The following is a 21,652-nucleotide window of genomic DNA, read 5'->3' as shown; positions in this document are numbered from 1 at the left end:
GGGGTAGGTATTGGAATCACCTCAGTTACTAAAATCAGACATGAACTTAGTATTCATCCTAGACTTTCTGATTGAAAATCGAAAGGATTGTAGTCAGGGTAAAGATGTTTGGAGAAAATGTCCCTAGATGATTCTGATCTACAACACTAATTTAGAGCCTCCTCCCTAATGTTAGGAATACTTTTAGGAAGTCTGTTATCTTTCAAGAAAATTTGTGTACCATTATTTGAATTTCTTTCTCTTCCAGGCTTATCCTGAGTATTTGATTACTTACCAGATTATGAGACCTGAAGGTATGGTTGATGGATAAATAGTTGTTTTAAGAAACTAATTCCACTGAACCTAAAATCATCAAAGCAGCAATGGCCTCTAAGTTTTACTCCTTTGCTGAAAAAAAAAAAAAAAAAAAATCATCTTGCCCCACAAGCCTATAGCAAAAGGATAAAAATGTGAAAGAAGTTTAACATTCTGACTTGATAAAGCTTTAATAATGTACAGTGTTTTCTAAATATTTCCTGTTTTTCAGCACTTTAACAGATGCCATTCCAGGTTAAACTGGGTTTGTCTGTACTAAATTATAAACAGAGTTAACTTGAACCTTTTATACATTATTCATTGATTCTAACAGAAACTGTAATGCCCTCAACAGCTCGTTTTACTAATACAGTACTGTGTTCTTTAAAACACAGCATTTACACTGAAGACAATTTCATTTGTAAAACTGTAAATAAGAGCTTTTGTACTAGCCCAATATTTATTTACATTGCTTTGTAATATAAATCTGTTTTAGAACTGCAGCGGTTTACAAAATTTTTTCATATGTATTGTTCATCTGTACTTCATCTTGCATCATCATGATTGAGTGATCTTTACATTTGATTCCAGACGCTATGTTGAGTTGTTAGTTGGGAAAGATTGATTTATCAGATTTAATTTGCTGATGGGAGCTTGTATCTGTCATTAGAAATCTTTCTCATAGAACTTATGAATATGCTGAAGATTTAATTTGTGATACTTTTGTATGTATAAGACACATTCCAAAGAGCTCTAACTATGATAGGTCCTGATTACTAAAGAAGCTTCTTTACTGGCCTCAATTTCTGGCTTTCATGTTGGAAAATTTTCTAAAGTCATTCTGTGAAAATTAGAGCAAAGTGCTCCTGTTTTTTTAGAGAAACTAAATCTTGCTGTTGAACAATTACTGTGTTCTTTTCATGGAAGTTAAGTAAGATGTTACATTTCCAAGGTGGGGAAGGGTAATCCTAAATCATTTCCCAATTTATTCTAATTACCTTAAATCTAAAGGGAAAAAAAATAGCCAACAAGACTGGGTAGTTTTTTATCCTAAGTATTTTTTTTTCCGTTCTTTTTTTACTTGGTTTTATTGCTATGTTTATAGCCAAACTATACATCATGGGTAAACTCAACCCAGAACTATAAACTGTAGTTGTCTCAGTCCCCTCCAGGCCTCCTGAATGGGCAAGTACAGTGAAACAGGTGCTACTTGCTCCTGAGTTGCCTCTCCATGACGTTATGCCCAATTGGAAATATGCTCTCAGTTTGTGCACCATATGGTGACTAGGCCTGTGTTCAGTTTGGCAGCTATAGAAGGAAATGCTGTCCCATAAAATGTCATTCCTATTTTCTAAGATAAAACTCGTTTCCAGGAAGCATGCTTAAGCATCTTGTTACAGAGACGTACATGCATTATGGCTTGGCAGTCTATTTTATTTGTTGACTGTAGCTCCCTCCAAAGTCGAGGAAAGATCTTTACTCACTTAATGAGGACATTCCCCATTGCTCTCTGTACCAGTTCACTTTTATTTTACATTTTATTCAGTCTGTAAATTAACTGGCCCTTTGCAGTAACTTATACATAAAGTGCTAGAAAATCATGTTTCTTGTCCTGAGTAAGAGTTTATCAGAGTAAATGCATTTCTGGAGTTGTTTCTATGATGTAAATTATGATTGTTATTTAAGAGGTCAAATCCTGACGTTGAAGTGCTTTTTATACAGCTCTCTAGTAATTATGAATATGATCCTAAAGTCATTTCTTGGAACACAAATGGAGTATGCCAAATTTTATATAAATTTTTCAGATTATCTAAGTTTCCAGGTTTTATAATTAGAAGATAATGAGAGAATTAATGGGGTTTATATTTACATTATCTCTCAACATGTAGCCCATATTACTCGCCCTATGAGTGAATCTGGAATTGCTTTTCATGTAAAATCATTGTGGTCTATGAGTTTACAATATTGCAAACTGTGTTATTTCATCTAATCCATTGCTTGATGAGTGTGTTTTTCCATGAATGAATATACTGTGGTTAATATGTTAGCATGGCAGTGCTTTCAGATAGCTTTTTGTTTGTTGGGAAGTTGGGGTTTTGGGGGAGGGGGAGGATTAGTACTTTGCATGAAATAGCTTATTTTATAATGATGGAATTGCTTTTTCTTTTGTCTTGTGATTTATTTTTTTTTGAAGCGAAATTTAATTTTTTGTGCAAGTAGTACTATTATACCCATCTTCAGTGTCTTACTTAGACTGTATCACATTCCATACCCTCATTTAATTCTTAATAAACTGTTCACTTGTTTTTCTGGGTAGCATGGTAATTACTGGAATAGTAATAAATGTGTTGAATGGTCTTTGAGAAAATGGATTAAGATATTACAATAAACCACAATTGCAGGAAAACAATGTAGTTCTGAGTCTAATAGTGATAAAGAATGTAGTTTGAAGTTTGAAATATTGAATATTATAGCCATACTTGCTCCGTAAAATGAAAGTAGCTGTAAGATGTTCTCAACATTTAGTCCATTCAACACAACTTTGATAAACCTTAAAGCCCATTCCTGGGAAATTAATCTTCTTACCTTATAAAGAGGAATATATTTTTATTTCTGTATTATATGAAAACATTCTTAATAAGTTTCCAAACCTCAGTTAGTGGTATTTATTGCTATTTTAAAAAGTATATTAGTCGTATGTATATTAGACTTCAGTATGTTAAGTTTCCTTGTGTGTGATCAATTCCCTGCTTTGCATAATAAGAGAATGGTGGTGCAAATAATTCTTAAGTCTTTTGCTTTGAAATATATTTCAGCAGCTTTATGTTCCTGCTTCATTTGGAGTAATATGGAAGTATTTGCTTGCTATTTCAAGTGTGCATGCCAGTTTCAGGTGTCTATTGTGATCTAGTTGTTTGCAGGTTGATGAGGCAAGAAAACATGCAGATCTCCAGAGCCCTTACAATCAGTACTCCTGACTGTGCCTTTACCTGCTGTCCTGTCCTTATTACAGGACCAGAATGACAAAGGAAGCAAGTCGTGGTGGTACTCATTTTTCACCAGAACTGTCAGACTTCTATAAAATTAAATTGCAGTATAGCCTTTCCCTGTCTCCTGAGTCTCCACACCTCCTGCCCTTTTGTGCTGACTAGTTTAGGCTGGCTATGACCTAAAATCCTTAATTACACCCTCCTTAGAAAGTTCTTGTTCTTCACATAAAGCCATTATTATTAAAAGTGTTATCTCCACTTTGTCACCTACCCAGAGCTGTCATTTCCATAACACAAATATATACAGAGCCGCCAAAAGCAGTCTGCCAGTATACTGTAAAGCAGTGCTATGCAAAGGTGTGATCTGCAGATGGGATTGGTCTGCACACTGATGTTACCAGCCCATGGGGAAATGAATACAAAAAGGGTAAACTTTTTTAAACTTTTATAAAGCAAGACATTGATGTAATTTTTTTTTCTTATTGTTTTTAATTGAAATTCTGCCCTGCAATGGATTGGAAACTTGAAAAAAGAAACTGATTATTCACAGATAGTTTGAAAGGTTTCACATCTGCTTTGTATACCAGCAGACTTAACACCTGGCATATCTGGCACCTAGTGTTCTCAGTAAATTTTTGATTGAGTGAATAAATAGTGATTGGGTTCTAGGATCAGATGTATCTGGATTTTAATTTTTATTCTACCCCTCACCATCCATGTGATCTTGAAAAAATCATGTAACCTTTTAAAATTTTTCTAACCTTATAAGGTTGTTGAGACTAATAAATGATTTTCTATCTGTGCTACTAAACATTGTACTTGCCAATAACTGGTTATTATAATTAATATGATTGCCCTGAACACTCCAGAATTAGTGGCTTGAGTTTTCCCACTTGTCACAGAGACACAGAGCATGGTTTAAAACTGCAGATTTATTAGCCACTAATTCCTTTGTTCTAATGAAATCTTAAAGAAGCTCAAAATGTAGAGTATATAAATTCCTAACCCCCAGGGATCTTAGTTTGAAAATTACTGCTATAAGCACACAGACAGACATACGCATAATCCAATCTGCATCATATTCATGTAGGAAAAACAAGTCTCGCTCAGATGAACTCATCAAAAATCCAAAACAGTGCATTGTGAGCACAAATCAGTAGACACAATCTTGGAGAATTATCACCCCCCACAAACTTAAAGTAGTAAAGTATTGTTTAAAATGATTGAGATGAGAGGGGGAATAAAAGAAATCATTAAAACCATTAAGAAGTCCACACTGTGAAGAAGGCAAAGTCTTTGAAAAGGTAAGTCTTTAGAACTAAATTATATATAATTAATGAAAATTAAAACAGATTAAACTATAGACTGGGCATATCTGAAGATAGAATGGGGAACTGGAAGATACAGTGGAGAACACAGAGCACAGAGGAAGAGACGGGAAATATCAGAGGACTAGGAGACATAGAGAATAGAGTGAGGAGATACAACGTAAAGAATAGGGGAGGGAAGAGACTTGAAAAATATTCCAGAATGCATAGAATATGAATCTTTAAAGCAGCAGCAGTTTAAGAAACACCTAGGAGGATGAATAAAAGCAAGTCTGCTGTTAGACATAGCGACACTGCAGAGCATCAAAAGACAAGAAAAAAAGTAATAGAAAAAACAGAGGATTAATATACTGACAGCAGACTTTTCAGTGGCAGCAATAAAAGCTGGAAGACAATAAAATAACTACCAAGTGCTGAGGAAAAACTGTTAGCCTAGAATTCTGTACACAGATAAACTAGTATTTGAAAGAGAATGAAAAATGCATCCGTTCTTTTGCTGAGAGATCTAATAGATTGCTCTTTAGCAAAGAAGGCAGTTGAATCCAGAAGGGGAGGAGCAGGATGTCAGAAGCATAGTGCACAAAGAAAATTGGCAAACATGTCAGTAAAAAGGCTGACATTACCGAAAAGGAATAATCTTGAAGACTAATGTGTATGATTTGCTACTATTTGTATACAGTAGGAAAAACTACAACATGTATTTGCTTGTTTATAAGTAAAATACCTTCAGGATACACATGAACTATTAGGAGGAAACCTCAGTGCCACAGGGATAAGACGTGAAAGAGACTAAACTGTATAGCCTTTTATTCCTTTTGGATTTTGTAACAGGACTATTTAAAGCACTATAATAAGCCTTGTCTGCAATACAGAAGTAATGGATTTTAGATTTTTAAAACAAGGTGGAATGAAAGTACTAGTTGACAATAGTATGGGAAATAGAAGCTTGAAGATACTGATGAAATTTAGACTTTAAGTCAAGTATGCATATTAAGTTTTCAAAGATCATCACTAAAAGAGTAAAAATCAAAGTGTAAAGATGGGGGAAAGGTGATAAAAATGAATCAGTCTAAGAAAAATAACAGGTGACTGTTTCTGACTTTGGGATAAGGAAGAACTTTTTAAGTGAGCTTCAGAAAATACTGGCCTTAAAAGAAAAGTTTGGTAAATTTTGACTGTATTAAGTTTAAAAGTATCTGTTTATCCAAAGACCACTAAGAAGAAAGTAAAGAGGCAAGTCACAGAAAATATTTGCAACACATAAAGGGCAAATAATTTGTATTCAGTGTATACTAAAAACAACACAGAAAAAAGAAAAAAGTTGGAGGTGGGGATGTAAACAGGCGTTTATCAAAACGGGAAACTCAATAAACATTTTAAAAATGCTCAGCCTCATTAGTAATCAAGGAAATTCAAATTGAGTACCATAAGATACCATTTTATACCTGCCAGAATTAACAAAAGTAGAAAATTTAGCAATGCATGTGTTAATCTGGATCCCACGCATTGCTGTTGGTGTGAGTGCTTTTGAAATCAATTTGGCATTACTGGTAAAATGAGAAATTCCTCCCACATCTTAGGTATACCGAGAAACCCTTGCTCAGCGGCCCCAGGAGTCATATGAACTAACACAACACTGATCGCAATGTTTATATAATGACTCTTCTCTTTGCCCTCCTGATTCACTCTTCACAGTTCTCCACCCGCCTTTTTGCCCCAGAATAGTAATTTTGCTGGACTGCATGGACAGATTCCCTTGTTCTTGGGCTTTTCTTTGGGTTTAACCAAAGGGGAGTATCAGCCGGATATTGAAGGGTGATTAGGAAGAGAGTGGAATTCAAACGTGTATTTCCCAGCTTCCATACAGACTGGTCTCAGGACAACCTTGGCACTGTTGACATTTTGGGAAGATAATTACTTGTGGGGACTATTCTGTGCATTGTCGAGTGTTTAGCAGCATCTCTGATCCCTGACCACTAGATGCAAATAGTATAGCTGCCCCATGTGACAACCAAAAATATCCCAGACATTGCCAGATGTCCCCTGGAGGACAAAATCACCCTGGGTGAGAATCACTGGGTTAGCTGCCCCTTTCACTAAAAGGTCACCACTCCTCACAGAGTGGCTTTCCCTCTTACATAACTCCGGGAGTAGAAGCAGTAAATGTAAGAACTAGTTATTTAAGGGAATAAAATAAATAAGATAATCAAGAAAATCAGAAATCTACAATATAAAAAAGTTTCAATAGAGAAGTAACCACAAATACAAAGAAAAATGTTTAAACATTTTGAAGACCAACTATCTTACCAATAAGTGCAGAGTAGTTAAAATTTTTTTTAAAACCACTTTGCTCAACTCGATAAAAATAAATTTGGGAACCAAGATAACACCTACAGTAATATTCTAGTAAAACATAATGACTTTAACCCCAGGAAAGAGAGCAAGTCCAAACAAGAAGAGCTATCTCCAAACAATTCCTAGACTCGGGGAGTTTCATAGGTAGATTCTTACAAAACATTAAGGAACAGATAACTCCAATGTTATTTAAATTATTCTAAGAGTGTGGACAGAGTTTCCGGTTTTTTAATAAATATGATGTAGAATTAATAGCAAACTTCAACAAGGTAATAAAAAAAGGAGTGGACATTCATGCACAAAACGTTGAAATAATTGCAAGCAAAATCTAGCAAAACATTAACAGAATAATACCATCAGGAATATAGATAAACTGCAGATAGATATGAGGGAACTTTGGGGTGATGGAGATGTTAAAGCCGTTTTTAAAAACTAATCTGTAATGACTAGTTGGAGTTTATACCAAAAATGCAAGACTGGTTCACCACTAGAAAATCACGTAATTCACCCTATCAGCAGCTCACAGGGCAAAAATTAGACAATAATCCCCCTGAATTCTGAAAAGGCCTTTGATGAAGGCATCTACATTTTATGTATATATAAGGCTTCTGTCTGGGATTCCCAAACTCACAGACTGAGAGTTGGAAGAACTCCAACATGGTGGCCAGCATGGTGGCTCATGCCTATAATCCCAACACTCTCAGAGGCCAATGTGGGAGGATCGCTTGAAGCCAGGAATCAAGACCAGCCTGGCCAGCATAGGGAGACCACTGTCTCAAAAAAAAAAATTTCAAAGGCCTCGAACCTGGGTTGAAGAAAAGAAAAAAAGAAAAAATTTGTTTTAATTAGCTGGGTGTCGTGGCATGCACCTGTAGTCCCATCTACTCAGGAGGCTGAGGTGGGAGGAGTTTGTGGGAGTCACCTGTTCTCAGGAATTTGAGGCTGCAGCGACCTATGATAACACCGCTGCACTCCAGCCTGGGCAACAGTGAGACCCTGTCTCAAAAAAAGAAAGAAAAGAAAAAAGGAAGATGTAAAATGGTGTATATAATATGAATTTTAGAGGTGAGGTTAAAATATATACATATATTTATATGTGCTCATATATGTATTAAAATTTCTGGCAGAATATACTAGAAACAAATAATAGTTTATATTGAATGTTGGGAAACTGGGTAAAGGGGAATAAGGATAGAAGAGAGACTTTGTTGTATACCTGTTTATACTTTAATATTTTTGAACTGTGAAAATACATATTCAAAAATTAATTCATATTTTAAAACCAACGAATACATTAAAATTACACTTTGGCTTCCCCTCCTTTACACCAAGCACCGTCATTGCAATTTTGCTTCAGGACCAGAAAAACAAACACCCTTCTATAGGAAACCAGCCCTTGGTCCTCCCTTTGTCCTTTCAAATAGTGACTTGCAGAAATTCCAATTCAGCAACATTTCTCCCCTCTGGCTTCAGAACTGTTCTGTGCTGGCTTTTTATTCCCCCCTCCCCTACCTACTCCTTTTGCCCAGTTCTCATCAATCTTCCCTTTGCCTCCCCTCTAAACACTACTGTAGCCACCAGAGCTCTCTGATTCATAGCACAATGTTGTGCTTGGAATTATAGAAAAATAGAAGCACAGCTCTGAACACGGGTATCCCAATAGCACCTCAGCCTTAACCAACTTCTGCCTCTATTGCAAACTCTTAGCTGGCCTCACCTCTCACTTTCTTCACACAGTTGACATTCCAGCATCCTTCAGGGAAGAATTGTCTTTCACGTGGATTCTGTCTTCTCACACTCAAGGCCAGTCGAGTCTGCCCCCAACTCTTGATAAAATCCCCATGTACCCTGGTTGCTCATCATATGTTTATCTTGTCTCCTCCAGTTACTCCCAAACTTGGCTCGAACCTGTTCTCAGAGCCTGTAGTTCCCCCTGAAGCCCAGCGGTGGATCTAAACAGGCTGTGCCACTCACTACTTGAATCAGTGAACTCCAAGGGCATTATTGGATTCATTTAATACAAATGTCCCTGGCGTTAGGCTGGATGCTGGAAAGGCAGTCATGAACAACACTGACAACATGGTTCCTGTCTGCACAGCCAGCAGCCTTATAGAGAAGGCAACTTAGTAAGGAGTCAAATACTGCAGCTCTCAACTCTGGCTGCTAATTAGAAATTCTTGGGAATACTTTATGTCCATGGTGGACTGATTGAATCAGAATCTCTGGGAGCAAGGCCCAAGCAGCAATATTTTTTAAACTCCTCATGCGATTCTAATGACATCTAGTCATTAGAATCTCTAACATAATGGCACCTCCTATTTAATGACACAATCTAAATGATTCCTGGGCAATAGGCCTTAATTGAATGATAAATATTGAATTTATTTCCTATGAGTATAAGGCTAGAAACCAGGGTACTGAAAACCCATTTCATACCACAAACAACAAAGACAAAAATTTAATTTTGAAAGTAAAAGACAAGAAACCCAAATACATACTTTAAGAAATATCCAGGGCAGGAATACATTTCTTCCAATGTTAGAACATGGCATTGGCCGGGCATGGTGGCTCATGCCTGTAATCCAAGCACTTTGGAGGGCAAGGCAGGCAGATCACCTGAGGTCGGGAGTTCAAGACCAGCCTGACCAAAATGGCGAAACCCTGTCTTAAAAAAATAATAATAAAATTTTTTAAAAAAATTTTTAATGAAGAAAAAGGAAAGAACATGGCATAGTCCATGAGATAGGATGAACTACCTTGATGGTAAGTGTCCTAAAGAATAAAGTATTTTCCAATCTATTTCACACGCTGGGTTTTGGATTTCTTGGCTTCACTCCATCTCTTAGAGGTTCTATGAAATTTCAACTACATATAGAGACTTCTACCACTTCAGTCATCCCTTGCCCCTATCATGGGGTGTTACTTCATTTAACAGGACCCAAGAGTATGTGGTGTGATGATGTGACTCAGTCAATGGACCTCCCAGTACAGAGTGTCACTCCTTCCACACTGTCTCTGTCACTGAAGATTTGAAAAGGCAGCTGCAAGCGATTTTTACTAAGCTTTATTTGTGTGTGGGGTGGGGTTGATGCTTTTAACATTATCTCCATTTGGGCCAAATCAAACTGAATGAGAAAAACAATACATGGGAAACAGTGTCAGGACAATGAAATTTATAAAACTTACAAATATTTAGCCCCCCATTGCCTCATCTGTAAGAGCATCATTATAGATTTATGTATATAAAATAGGTTTGCTATGAAAATTAATGGTGATCATTTGGGTAAATTGAGCTACAATACTACACAACAGATAGTATTTAATATTATTTAATTTAATATCTAAAAAGGAGAGCTGGGAAATGGTGATTTATGTTTAATTTTCATTTTCTTCTATACATCCTCATCTTGAGATCATACAAATATTCACCTTTATCATCCCCTAGTTCTGTTTTTCTTTAAATATTTGACTCCTAGATCTATTTGAAATTTATCTTCGAATATGAGTGAAGTATGGATTTGACTTAATTTTTCGCTAAATAGTTCATCTTTTGTATTAGAACCACTTATTACATTATTCTTCTCCCATTGATTTGAAATACCATTTTTTGTTGCTTCAATAATTTTCACTGTTTCTTCTTGTAATAATAACACATATTTTAATTAATTATTATAACCATATATAAAGGATCCTCCTGCTTCAACCTCCTCAGTAGCTGGGACTATAGACAGAGCATCACCTATAATGCAAATTCAGGAAGAGTCTTAATACTGTATCTTGTTTACATGGTACACGCTTTTTATACATGTTGTCCCCTAAAGTAAAGCACATGACTTTGGGTAATGCAACCGAAATTGAGATATTTTATTCTACATGATGGAACACTATTCACTCATTAAAAATAACCTTCCCTAGGCCAGGCATAGCAGCTCACACCTGTAATCCTAGCACTTTGGGAGGCCAAGGCAGAAGGATAGCTTGAGTCCAGGAGTTCTAGACCAGCCTGGGCAACATAACCAGATCCCATCTCTACCAACAAACAGAAAATCTGGCATGATGGTGATGCTCTGCCTATAGTCCCAGCTACTCAGGAGGCTGAAGCAGGAGTATCCATTGAGGCCAGGAGTTTGAAGTTACGGTGAGCTATGATTGCACTGCTATACTCCAGCCTTGAGACAGAGCCAGACCCTGACTTAAAAAACAAATGCTGGGCACAGTGGCTCATGTCTGTAATCCCAGAACTTTGAGAGGCTGAGGTGGGAGAGTGGTTTGAGCCCAGGAGTTCAAGATCATCCCAGGCAACATGACAAGACCCCATCTTTATTATAAAAAGAAATATAGGCCAGGTGTGGTGGCTCACACCAGCAATCTCAGCACTTTGGGAGGCCAATGTGGGCAGATCACTAGAGTTCAAAAGTTAGAGACCAGCCTGGGCAACATGGCAAGACCTCATCTCTACCAAAAAATTAGCCGTGCATGGTAGTATGTACCTGGGGTCCCGGCTACTCAGAAGGCTGAGGTGGGAGAATCACTTCAGCCTGGAAGGTGGAGGTTGCAGTAAACCATGATCATGCCACTGCACTCCAGCCTCAGTAACAGAGGGAGACCCTGTCTCAAAAAGAAAAAAAGAAATATGTATTATATAATATTTAGTAATATATAGTAAATATATATATTATATAGTAATATAATATATATAAATTGTATAACCTTTTCCAAAGAAGATATTTATTAACATGAGAAAATGCTTTGGATATAATATTAAAAGATTTAGGATAAGGCCGGGCGTGGTGGCTCACGCCTGTAATCCCAGCACTTTGGGAAGCTGAGGCGGGCAGATCACCAAGGTCAAGAGATCGAGACCATCCTGGCCAACATGATGAAACCCCGTCTGTACTAAAAAATACAACAATTAGCTGGGTGTGGTGGCGCATGCCTGTAGTCCCAGCTACTACTGAGGAAGGAGAATTGCTTGAACCCAGGAGGTGGAGACTGCAGTGAGCCGAGATTGCGCCACTGTACTCCAGCCTAGCGCCTGGCGACAGAGCAATACTGTCTCAAAAAAAAATAAAAATAAAAAATAAAAAAAAGATTTAGGATAAACAACATGATCCTGCTTTGTTAAAGCAAAAACAACAAATTACCTGTCTACATGCACAGAAAAAATATTGTAGATAAATGAATACACCAAAATGTTAATGGCAAGCTATCTTTCGGTAATGGGACGATGGGTGATTTTTACTTTGCTGTATTTTTCAGCATTTTCCAAATTTTCTACAATAAATAAGTGTTACCATTATAATCACAACAATCAGTAATCATTGTGACTTAAATGGATATTTTAAGGTCCACTCCAGTCCTTGTCAGGGCAGTTGGATTGTCAATCCCGCCCCAAAGAAGAGACTGCTCCTTCTCTCCATGAGCGAGGATGGGCGTCCAGCCCTGAAAGGGGATGCATTCACCACTTCAGTTCAGTTCTTCTGATTGGGAGACACCGCCATTAGAAGATGTTAAATGCCAAATAACATCATCTGGAATCACATGGTGGCCCTTTGTGTTGCCAACTGGGAGAGGGATGTTTGGTGTCGCCTCCCACTTGCCCTCTCTAAACCCCACCCAGAAGGCCTGGGAAGACACAGAGATAGTGTGGTACTTCAGGGCGGTATGCAAATGCAGACCTCTAATCCTATCAGGAATGCTTAGGGTGTTAATTTGACCATCTTTCACAGCTCATAAATCTACTGAAGCAAAGCCATGGTGCCGGACACCATCAAGCAAAACTCCTTCTGAGGCTGGTAGTTGGAGTAAAGCAACCAGATCATGCCACGGTAAAGTCCAATAAGGAGCTTTGTATGTGGGGGACTGGAAAGCAGCTTCTCACATTTGGAAACAATAAAACAAAACAGTGGGAAATGTGAATGTCTGATTAGTCAGACTGGTGGTCTCCCCCATGACCTGCCTGCCCACTGAGCCATGGATCCCCATTCATTCACAATTCTTTGCACGCAGTTGGATCTATCTTGCTCCCAAACAATCGCCTGCACAGACTCCTGTCAGATTAGCTTGATTAATCCCTGTGTATAAATACAGATCAACTATATTCACTTCCATTGGATCTGCTAGCCTTTTTATATTAAAATCTATTTAAACTTCAGTCAAGTCACTCCTGCCAAGATCCATTCTCTCTGTATTCAGTGGTCAGAACAGAAACATTCCTCTCTTTCAGGAAGAGAGCATTCCCCCAGAAAAGTTCCCACTATTGACAAGTAGGTGGGGTTTTAAACTGTCAACAGAAATCAGTTGCAACCTCCGGATTACAGCTTCATCCAGAGTCCATCTGTTCCTCAAATCAATCTGTTTAAAAATCAGCTGATTAGGAATTCTAAGGAACATCCATTTCAAGAGACATTGAGGCAGGCAGAGTTAGATTTTCATCAACTTTCTCTTTGATCCACACCTCTCGGAGGGCAAGTTAGAGCAGTTTTCTGCCTCTAGGGATATAAAGCTACTCTGACCAAATCTGCAGGCAGGCAGGAGTGGGGAGGGAGTGGTGGTTCCACATGGTCCAAGTCTGGAAGTACCAGAAAAATTGAAGAAAGGCCCACCCATTCTGCAGGCAATCAATGACATTCCCATAGAGTGGGAGGAAAAACTCCTGTTTCCTCAGGGCTGACTTACTGCACACCAGTAACCCAGTATATTTAGGAGTTTCTAAACACAGCGGAAAAGGGAATCAGGAAAGGTTCTCCACTTACTGGCCTTGGGCCTTGGGCAAGTTTCTTTAATGCTTCAGCTCTAGTTTCCTCATCTGGAAAATGGATTTAATAATATCTTCTATGTGGGATTATCTGGCTCATAGTACAGGGATGTGATACATGGCAATTGTGATTTTTGATATAACAGATAATATAGTTTGAAAAAATTTGTATTGATATTATTGGTGGTAAATTTCAACAATATCTATGATTACTGATATCATCATTGCTGGTGGTGCATTTGATAAATAACTGTTGTTGTTGTTGTTGCTTATAGTGCTACTGTTAGCTATTGCTCTCTCCATATAATGATGAACAGACTTTAAAAGAACTGAGTAAAGATCATGTAAATCCATTCATTCACCTGGCAGGTGTTTTATTGAACACCTATGTGCCAGGCAGTGTTCTAGACACTGGGGCTACATCAGTGGAATCCATCCTTGTGAAGTTTACCTTTTAGTAGGTGGGGGAGACTGACAATAAATGTAAGTAAATTATATTGAATTAAGAATGTGATTAATGATATAGGGGAAAATAGAGCAGGTGAGGAGGATTAGGAGTGAATTGTGGGAGAAGGAGCTGATGCACTGGAATTTAACATGAGGTGATTTAGAAGGCCTCACTGAGAAGGTGGCATCTGAACAACTATAAAGGAAGTGGAGAAGTAAGCCATGGGGAGTGTTGGGGGAAGAGCATTCTAGGCACAGAACAGCAACTGCAGAAGCCCTCTAACCATTAGATATTACCTAACTATGCGTGCTAATTTACTTCCTCTAGTAATAATAAATGTCATTTTGCTTTGCATGCTGCTATGGTTTGAATGTTTGTCACCTCTGAAATTCATGTTGAAACTTAATCCCCAATATAACTGTATTAAGAGGTAGATTTGGGCCAGGAGGGCTCTGCCCTCATGATTGGCTTAATCCAATAATGGATGAATGGATTAATGGGTTATCACAGGAATGGGTTAAAATACAAAAATTAGCCAGGTATGGCGGTGCGTGCCTCTAACCTGGGATACTTCGAGGCTGAGGCAGGAGAATCACTTGAACCCCGAAGGCAAAGATTGCAGTGAGTCAAGATTGCACCACTGTACTCCAGCATGGGCAACAGAACAAGACTCCATCTCAAAAAAAAAAAAGAAAAAAGAAAAAAAAATTCCCCACAATTAAATCATAGTGTCTAGGGTGCGAGTCTGTCATCAGAATGGTCCAAAAAACATTCCAGGTGATTCCAATGAACAGCAAAGTTTGGGGAATTACTAAGGCAAAGGAAGAGAAGCTGATGTTTTTAGGTTTTCTCAAGAAAAACACTTGGCCAGCAGGCATGGTGCAGGTGCTAGGATATAATTGTTCTTTGATTCCTCCTGCTTTGCACTGCCTTGCCTCTAGTTAAACACTCAGGTGAGGAATGTTTACTGACGTTGGGGCAAAAGCTGATATAAATTTAGATGTATCTAAAAACCAGGCCTTCCTCATGATACTTATCATGAGAGTACGTATCTTAGGAAAGCCAGTTTGGCTCTCAGTGCACCCCACTCCATTTCTCTGTGATGCCTTCTGCCACATGATGATGCAGCACCGGACCTGCCCTGGAAGCTAAGCAGATGCAGTTGCCAGATCTTGGACTTTCCAGGCTCCAGAAAGGTAGGAAATAAACCTCTTTTCTTATAAATTACCCAGTCTTGGTAATTTTCTGTTTTAGCAACACGAAATGGACTGACACCCACTTAATCATACTGTCTTTAATTTTCATGTCGAGTCATGTAATAAAAATGAAGCATTTATGCTCTTTTAATTTAACTTATTCTTTTGAAATAAGAGTCCTGCTCCGTGGCCCAGGCTGGAATGCAGGGGCGCAATCTCAACTCACTACAACCTCTACCTCTCAGGTGCAAGCAATTCTCATGCCTCAGCCTCCTGAGTAGCTGGGATTACAGGTGCACACCACCACGCTCAGCTAATTTTTCTATTTTTAGTAGAGACAGGGTTTCCCCACGTTGGCCAGACTGGTCTCAAATTCCTGACCTCAAGAGATCCGTCTGCCTCGGGCTCCCAAAGTGCTGATATTACAGGCGTCAGCCACTGCACCAGGCCTCTTTTATGGTTTATATACTTTATAAGATATTTTTTAAATCATGCCAGCTGAAGCTGTCAGATAAAAAATCCTAAAATGTGGTTCATCACAAGAGAAGGTTAAATGATTAGACTTGGTTCTGGAGCATTATTTGTGAAAATAAGTATTTTCGTTTAGGTCTCCATAGACTTAAAACCTGATTTTCTCCCTATTATTAAAAAGGTTTATATTTTGTAAAATATGCTTTATAAACCATATAAAATATGCTTTATAAAGACAAAGGCAAATCAATGAAAGTGTCTCCTTTTTGTCTGGTTAATGCGGATTTAATGAAAGGACACACACATTTCTGAAGTTGTAGCTCAGTGTATTGCCAAAATTCAGACAAAGAAACAGATCTGCAAACACAGGGCCCCCGGTAACATCACGGAAGGGGTCAGATTACAAGGCTGGGCTACAGAGGCCTTCAGAGCCACGGTAATTGTCCCCACGTTCCGAGCCCCTGCGATGCCCACAGACTTCTTAATGTCCCTCTTTGTAACCCCGCAGGGCCGCGCGAATAGCGGGGACAGTAACGTGACTGCGGAGCTCAGGGCCGGCCCGGCAGGGGCGCGAGCCTGGCCAGGGGGAAGGTCGGACGCCAAGGGGCGAAGTCACCCCACTGGCAACAGACCACCGCCTCTATTCAGCGGCGGAATGTGGGCGGGCAGAGGAAGCGCGGTCCCCTTGCCCGGCGTTAACCCTGTGAGCGCCCGCCCGGAGCATCGCAGCATCGCTCAGCGCACTGAGGCCGGAGACCGCAGCTCCACCCTGCCTCTCTGCCGGTGCGCGGAGCACCTCCCCGCGCGCGGTGCTGCCGCTCGCCATGTTCACATTCCTCCGCGTGCACGCGACACTCTTTTGGTGTTATTTTTTTAAATCTCACTATTTAATCACCATTATTACCTTCCCCAGAATCACATATTCTCGTCGCAATTCAAATAATTTAGAAAACATTTTAAGATAATCGTGGCGCCAGCGAAGCCAATGCCATGTAGGTGGCTTCGCTTGCTGCAAGTCACCGCACTGAGCACAGAAGAGGGAAGCCAGCGTTTAAAACTGCAGCCTCCTCCACGCTTTGCACGTGGGGAAACCGAAGCAGTGCCCTGTCTCTTTCACTTTGCTTCCCTTAGCTAAGACTTTTTTATATTTGTAAGTGGAGGCGCGATCCGGTAAGTTTTTCTCCAAACTTTTAATTTAGAAAATACGCAAATCTACAAAAAACTGTTGAGCGTGTAGTACAGTAATACAATTAACACCTGTAGATCCTTCACCTAAATTCACTTCTTAGCATTTTGCCCTATTAGCTCTGTTAGTTTTTCTGTATAGAGGGATTCCTTTCTCCTGCATTATTTGAAACTATATTCTAGATCTGTGACCAGTTAGCACATTCTAAAACCAGATTTTTGAGGGAAATTATTTGTTGCTGAGCTTCTGGTACATACAAAAAAAAAAGTAGATTTCCTATACAGACCAAGTTTGCTTCCCTGGCCCGGGATCTAACTCACCCTGATGCAACAAAACCCCTTTCACTAGGCTTTCTCCTCCAGAGCCAAATAGCCCATAAAGACACTTAGTCTTTTCATTTTTTCTACCTCCCCTTTAGATCTTGATAATTTTTTGCTGCTGTACAACAGCCCTGACCAAACCTAAATTAAACCTTTCTCTTTTCTCTTGTTAGATGATGATTTAAAACATTTTTAGGCTGGGCTCAGTGGCTCACACCTGTAATCCCAGCACTTTGGGAGGCGGAGGTGGGTGGATTACTTGAGGTCAGGGGTTCTAAACCAGCCTGGCTAACATGGTGAAACCCCATCTCTACTAAAAATACAAAAATTAGCCAGGCGTGGTGGTGGATTCCTGTAATCCCAGCTACTCGGAAGGCTAAGGCAGGAGACGCTTGCACCTAGGAGGCGGATGTTACAGTGAGCCGAGGTTACACCACTGCACTCCAGCCTGGGCAACAGGGTGGGACTCCCTCTCAAAACAAACAATTTTTTTTAACCTTCCCAAGCCCTGTTGCTTTTCTCATCTGGACCTCAGAATTCTTTTCCTCTAACCCCACTGGCTTTTTCTCCAGGCCTATCTATAATAAATGTCTATCAAGTGCTAGCTATACAGCAAACATGAAATAGGTATGCTTAATATGCTTTATACATATCTCAGAACAGGCTTAAAGAATTAGCACCGTTAGTATTGCTTTCATTTTAAAGATGAGACAATTGAGACTTAGGATAAGTAATTTGTCTCCTAAGTGTGACATTGTAAGACATTGCTGGGACTTGAACCTTGGTTCTCTGACTTAAGAATCTCTGTTCTCAGCAGTCCCCAACCTTTTTGGCATCGGGGACCAAAAAGGGACCAGTTTTGTGTGAGACAATGAAACACTTCCATCTCAGTTCATCAACCACTAGTTAATTTCTCATAAAGAGCGCACAACCTAGATCCCTCAAATGCACTGTTCACAATAGTTCACGTTCCTGTGAGAATCTAATGCCTCTGCTGCTCCGACAGGAGGTGGAGCTCAGGCGGTAATGGCCACTCGCCTCTTTTGCCGCCCAGTTCCTAACAGGCTGAGCTCTACCCGGGGGTTGGGGATCCCTGCTCAATACAGCATACTACCTTTGAGACATTAGCCTCTCCAGAGTCCTCCCTTTATTTAATACATGAAGAGTCTGTATAATTGGGAGGCATTTCCATACACCAGGTTACTTTGCTGTGTCACTATTTTCATAAGTCATTTGGTAGAAAGTGGTGACACTCATGTGGCTAACATTTTAACTAAATGACATTTAGAGAACCCATATCAGCTATTACCTCACTGAGGCACATAATGCCACTGGTGACACTCCTGGGAGTCAGGGAATATTAAATCATCCCCCAAACCAGTAGTTACCAGATGTCTAGAATTCCAAATTCTAGACTAATAAAACCTTCTAAGACATTTTGGGGAAAGACATATTATTGCCACTTTGGTACTTTGCCAAGTGAGGACATTAAACTTATCAAACTACCAGCTATAATACTAGCATCATAATTTTATTTAAAAAGAAGATATTTTAAACCCACCTGCCTCCACCCCTGCAAAAAAAAAAAAAAAAAGGCCATAATCTCAGAATAAAGAATAATCCTTGATCTGATAAATTCAGTGCTATCAAAATTCACTATATTGTCCTTGTTTTTCTCATTTTGTGGTAGGCAGGTCTAAGCATCATTATGAACTGACTTTGGATCTGCCTGTATGGGCTGGCACCATCATCTTACAAATAAGGTGATGATTCATCCGGTACATCTCCATGTTAGCCAGAGTTACTGTGATGGAGTCTGCAGGCAAAGATGGAAGGGATTCAGCCTCCTGTCTAACAAAAGCCTGGAGAGTGGCTTCCTCCTCATTAAGAGGGAAGGTCTGATGCATGTGGAAGGCTGTGAATTTGGGACTGGTAGAAAGGCATTCTGGCTGAGCAGAAACAGTGGATTAATGGAGACTAAAGGTCTGAGGTATTGGTGGAGGGTGTTCAAGGTCTATGGCCTGATGATGACACAGCTATGCTGTGTTGGAAAGACCTTGGTTCGAGTTTCAGCTCTGTTTTGTGTCCTTGGAGAAGTCACTGAATGTCTCTGAACCTGTTTCCTCACTCACAAAAATTGCCAACTCATGAGGTAGATAAGAGGATGTACAAAAAAAAACGCTTTGTAAATTAAAAACAAATACAAATGATAGAAATTATTATTGTTGAGTTGTTTTGTTTTTTGTTCTTTCAAGACAGCATCTGGCTCTGTCACCTTGGCTGGTATGCAGTGGCATGATCATAGTTCACAGCAGCCTTTAATTCCTGGGCTCAAGTGATCCTGCTGAGTAGCTAGGACTACAGGCACATGTCACTGCACCTAGCTAATTTTTTTAAAAAAATTATTTCTTTAGAGATAGGATCTCCCTATTTTGCCCAAGCTGGTCTTTAACTCCTGGCCTCAAGTGATCCTCCACTCCTTGGCCTCCCAAAGTGCAGGGACTATAGGTGTGAGTCACTGTGCCTGGTTTTTCTTTGTTTTGTTCTGTTTTGTTTTGCTTTTACTAATAAAGAGTTAAAACAAGTATATGTCATACAATTCTGGAGGAGCAAGGATTTCATTTTGGAACACTATTTAGATTTCACACAAGTTGGAGAACAAAGCAGTGGCCTTTGGAGATTTCATTCTTACACATGTGGGTAGAACACAGCACTCTCTTGTTTAAATCAGTGCCAGTCCCAGGCTGCCTGGCTCTATCTAGGGGTTGGTGCCTGGGAAAAGGCTGCAGTAAAGGGCAGAGGTGACCTTGCACAAGGGTAACGAGTCAGTGTGCAACCCTCAAGCTCATGACAGTTGCACAAGCTCCCAAGAGAAGCAGTAGTACCCTTAGGGCCAGATGAGAAGGGCTGCTGCCTGAGCCTGCTCTGGAGAGGGCACTGCATATCACAAACACATTTGCAAAAAAAGTTTGAAAGAGCACAAAGTTCTGCTGTCATTTGGGAGGTCTTGGTGCTGCCAGTACAACACAACCTGGCTATACCGTTTCATCCCCAGGGAAATGCTTCTCCATATTTCTTGTCCAAAGTTATCAAAACAAAAGGGACTGCAGGTAACTGTTCCTGATATTGACAATTGAATTACTCCATAGTATGAGGAACTTGGTCAGCAGAAACCCTGGGGAATGAGAAAGGGTAAACTTGTCATGTCCTTCCACTTAGATAGTAAGAATGCAGTAGATTCTTAACTTATTATTATTATTTGAGATGCAGTCTCATTCTGTGGCCTAGGCTGGAATGCAGTGGCACTCTCCTGGCTCACTGCAACCTCTGCCTCCAGGGTTAAGGGATTCTCCTGCCTCAGCCTACCGAGTAGCTGGGATTACAGGTGCATGCCTCCACACCTGGCTAATTTTTATATTTTTAGTAGAGATGAGGTTTCGTCATGTTGGCCAGGCTAGTCTTGAACCCTTGACCTCAAGTGATCCTCACCTCGGCCTCCCAAAGTGCTGGGATTGCAGGGGTGAGCCACCACGCCCAGCCTGGCAGAAGGTTTAATGTTTCATATTCTATCAAAATTCCTTCAAATGGAGAAACTAGGCATTTTTATATGCTAAGCACAAAGCCAGAGTTCTGCAGCTACTCTCATGTTTCACAACTGTCTTCATGATTAGCTTTGGCCAATAAAGACACTTGTGAAAGAACATATTTAGGTTCTCTATTAAAAGAACATGACTGTCACTTGTGTATAAAAAGAGCACATCAGTCAGGCGCAGTGGCTCATGCCTGGCCCAAGATTGTGCCACTGCACTCCAGCCTGGGCAGTGGGGCAAGATTCTGTCTCAAAAAAAAAAAAAAAAAAAAAAAGCACATGAATCACTGGAACTACAAAAAAAAAAAAGCTGAATAAACAGCAATTGATAGTATTCCACAGTAACAACTAAAAGCCAATATAAAAACCATTGATATGATATTCCAAAAATAATAATAAATGTTCAATACTTAGCCATACACAATGGGACTTTTCATGGCATTAACAGCACAGTATTTACAGAAATAATGGGAAATTTCTAGATTTAGTAAAAATGATTTCAAAAGCTAAAACTAGAACAACTGAACTTGGAAGAGAGTTAAGAAATAATAAAATAGGGCTGGGCATGGTGGCTCACGCCTGTAATCCCAGCACTTTGGGAGGCCGAGGAGGGCAGATCATGAGGTCAAGGGTTCCAGACCAGCCTAACCAACATGGTGAAACCCTCGTCTCTACTAAAACTACAAAAAATTAGCCGGGCGTGGTGGTACATGCCTGT

The 21,652-nt window shown here is 39.6% G+C and overlaps 1 protein-coding gene across 2 annotated transcripts in view; it reads left to right on the top strand.

Moving 5' to 3' along the window:
- The window catches only part of TNKS2 (tankyrase 2), a 65,887-nt gene extending 61,802 nt beyond the window's left edge, over positions 1–4,085 (top strand). The window contains exon 26 of one of the 2 annotated variants that reach the window (XM_032245551.1): positions 248–4,085. In XM_032245551.1, coding sequence (XP_032101442.1) covers positions 248–310 — 63 coding nt within the window. In that variant the 3' untranslated portion in view covers positions 311–4,085. The remainder of the gene's footprint in view (positions 1–247) is intronic. The other variant, XM_032245550.1, reaches the window with a different exon arrangement.
- The last annotated feature ends 17,567 nt before the right edge of the window (positions 4,086–21,652 follow it).

Source organism: Sapajus apella, unplaced genomic scaffold (genome assembly GCF_009761245.1).
Source record: "Sapajus apella isolate SASKATOON/1434 unplaced genomic scaffold, GSC_monkey_1.0 scaffold58, whole genome shotgun sequence".
NCBI classification, from domain to species: Eukaryota; Metazoa; Chordata; class Mammalia; order Primates; family Cebidae; genus Sapajus; species Sapajus apella.
The sequence above is the reverse complement of the archived record's forward strand: the minus strand, read 5'-3'. Positions and strand labels throughout refer to the sequence as shown.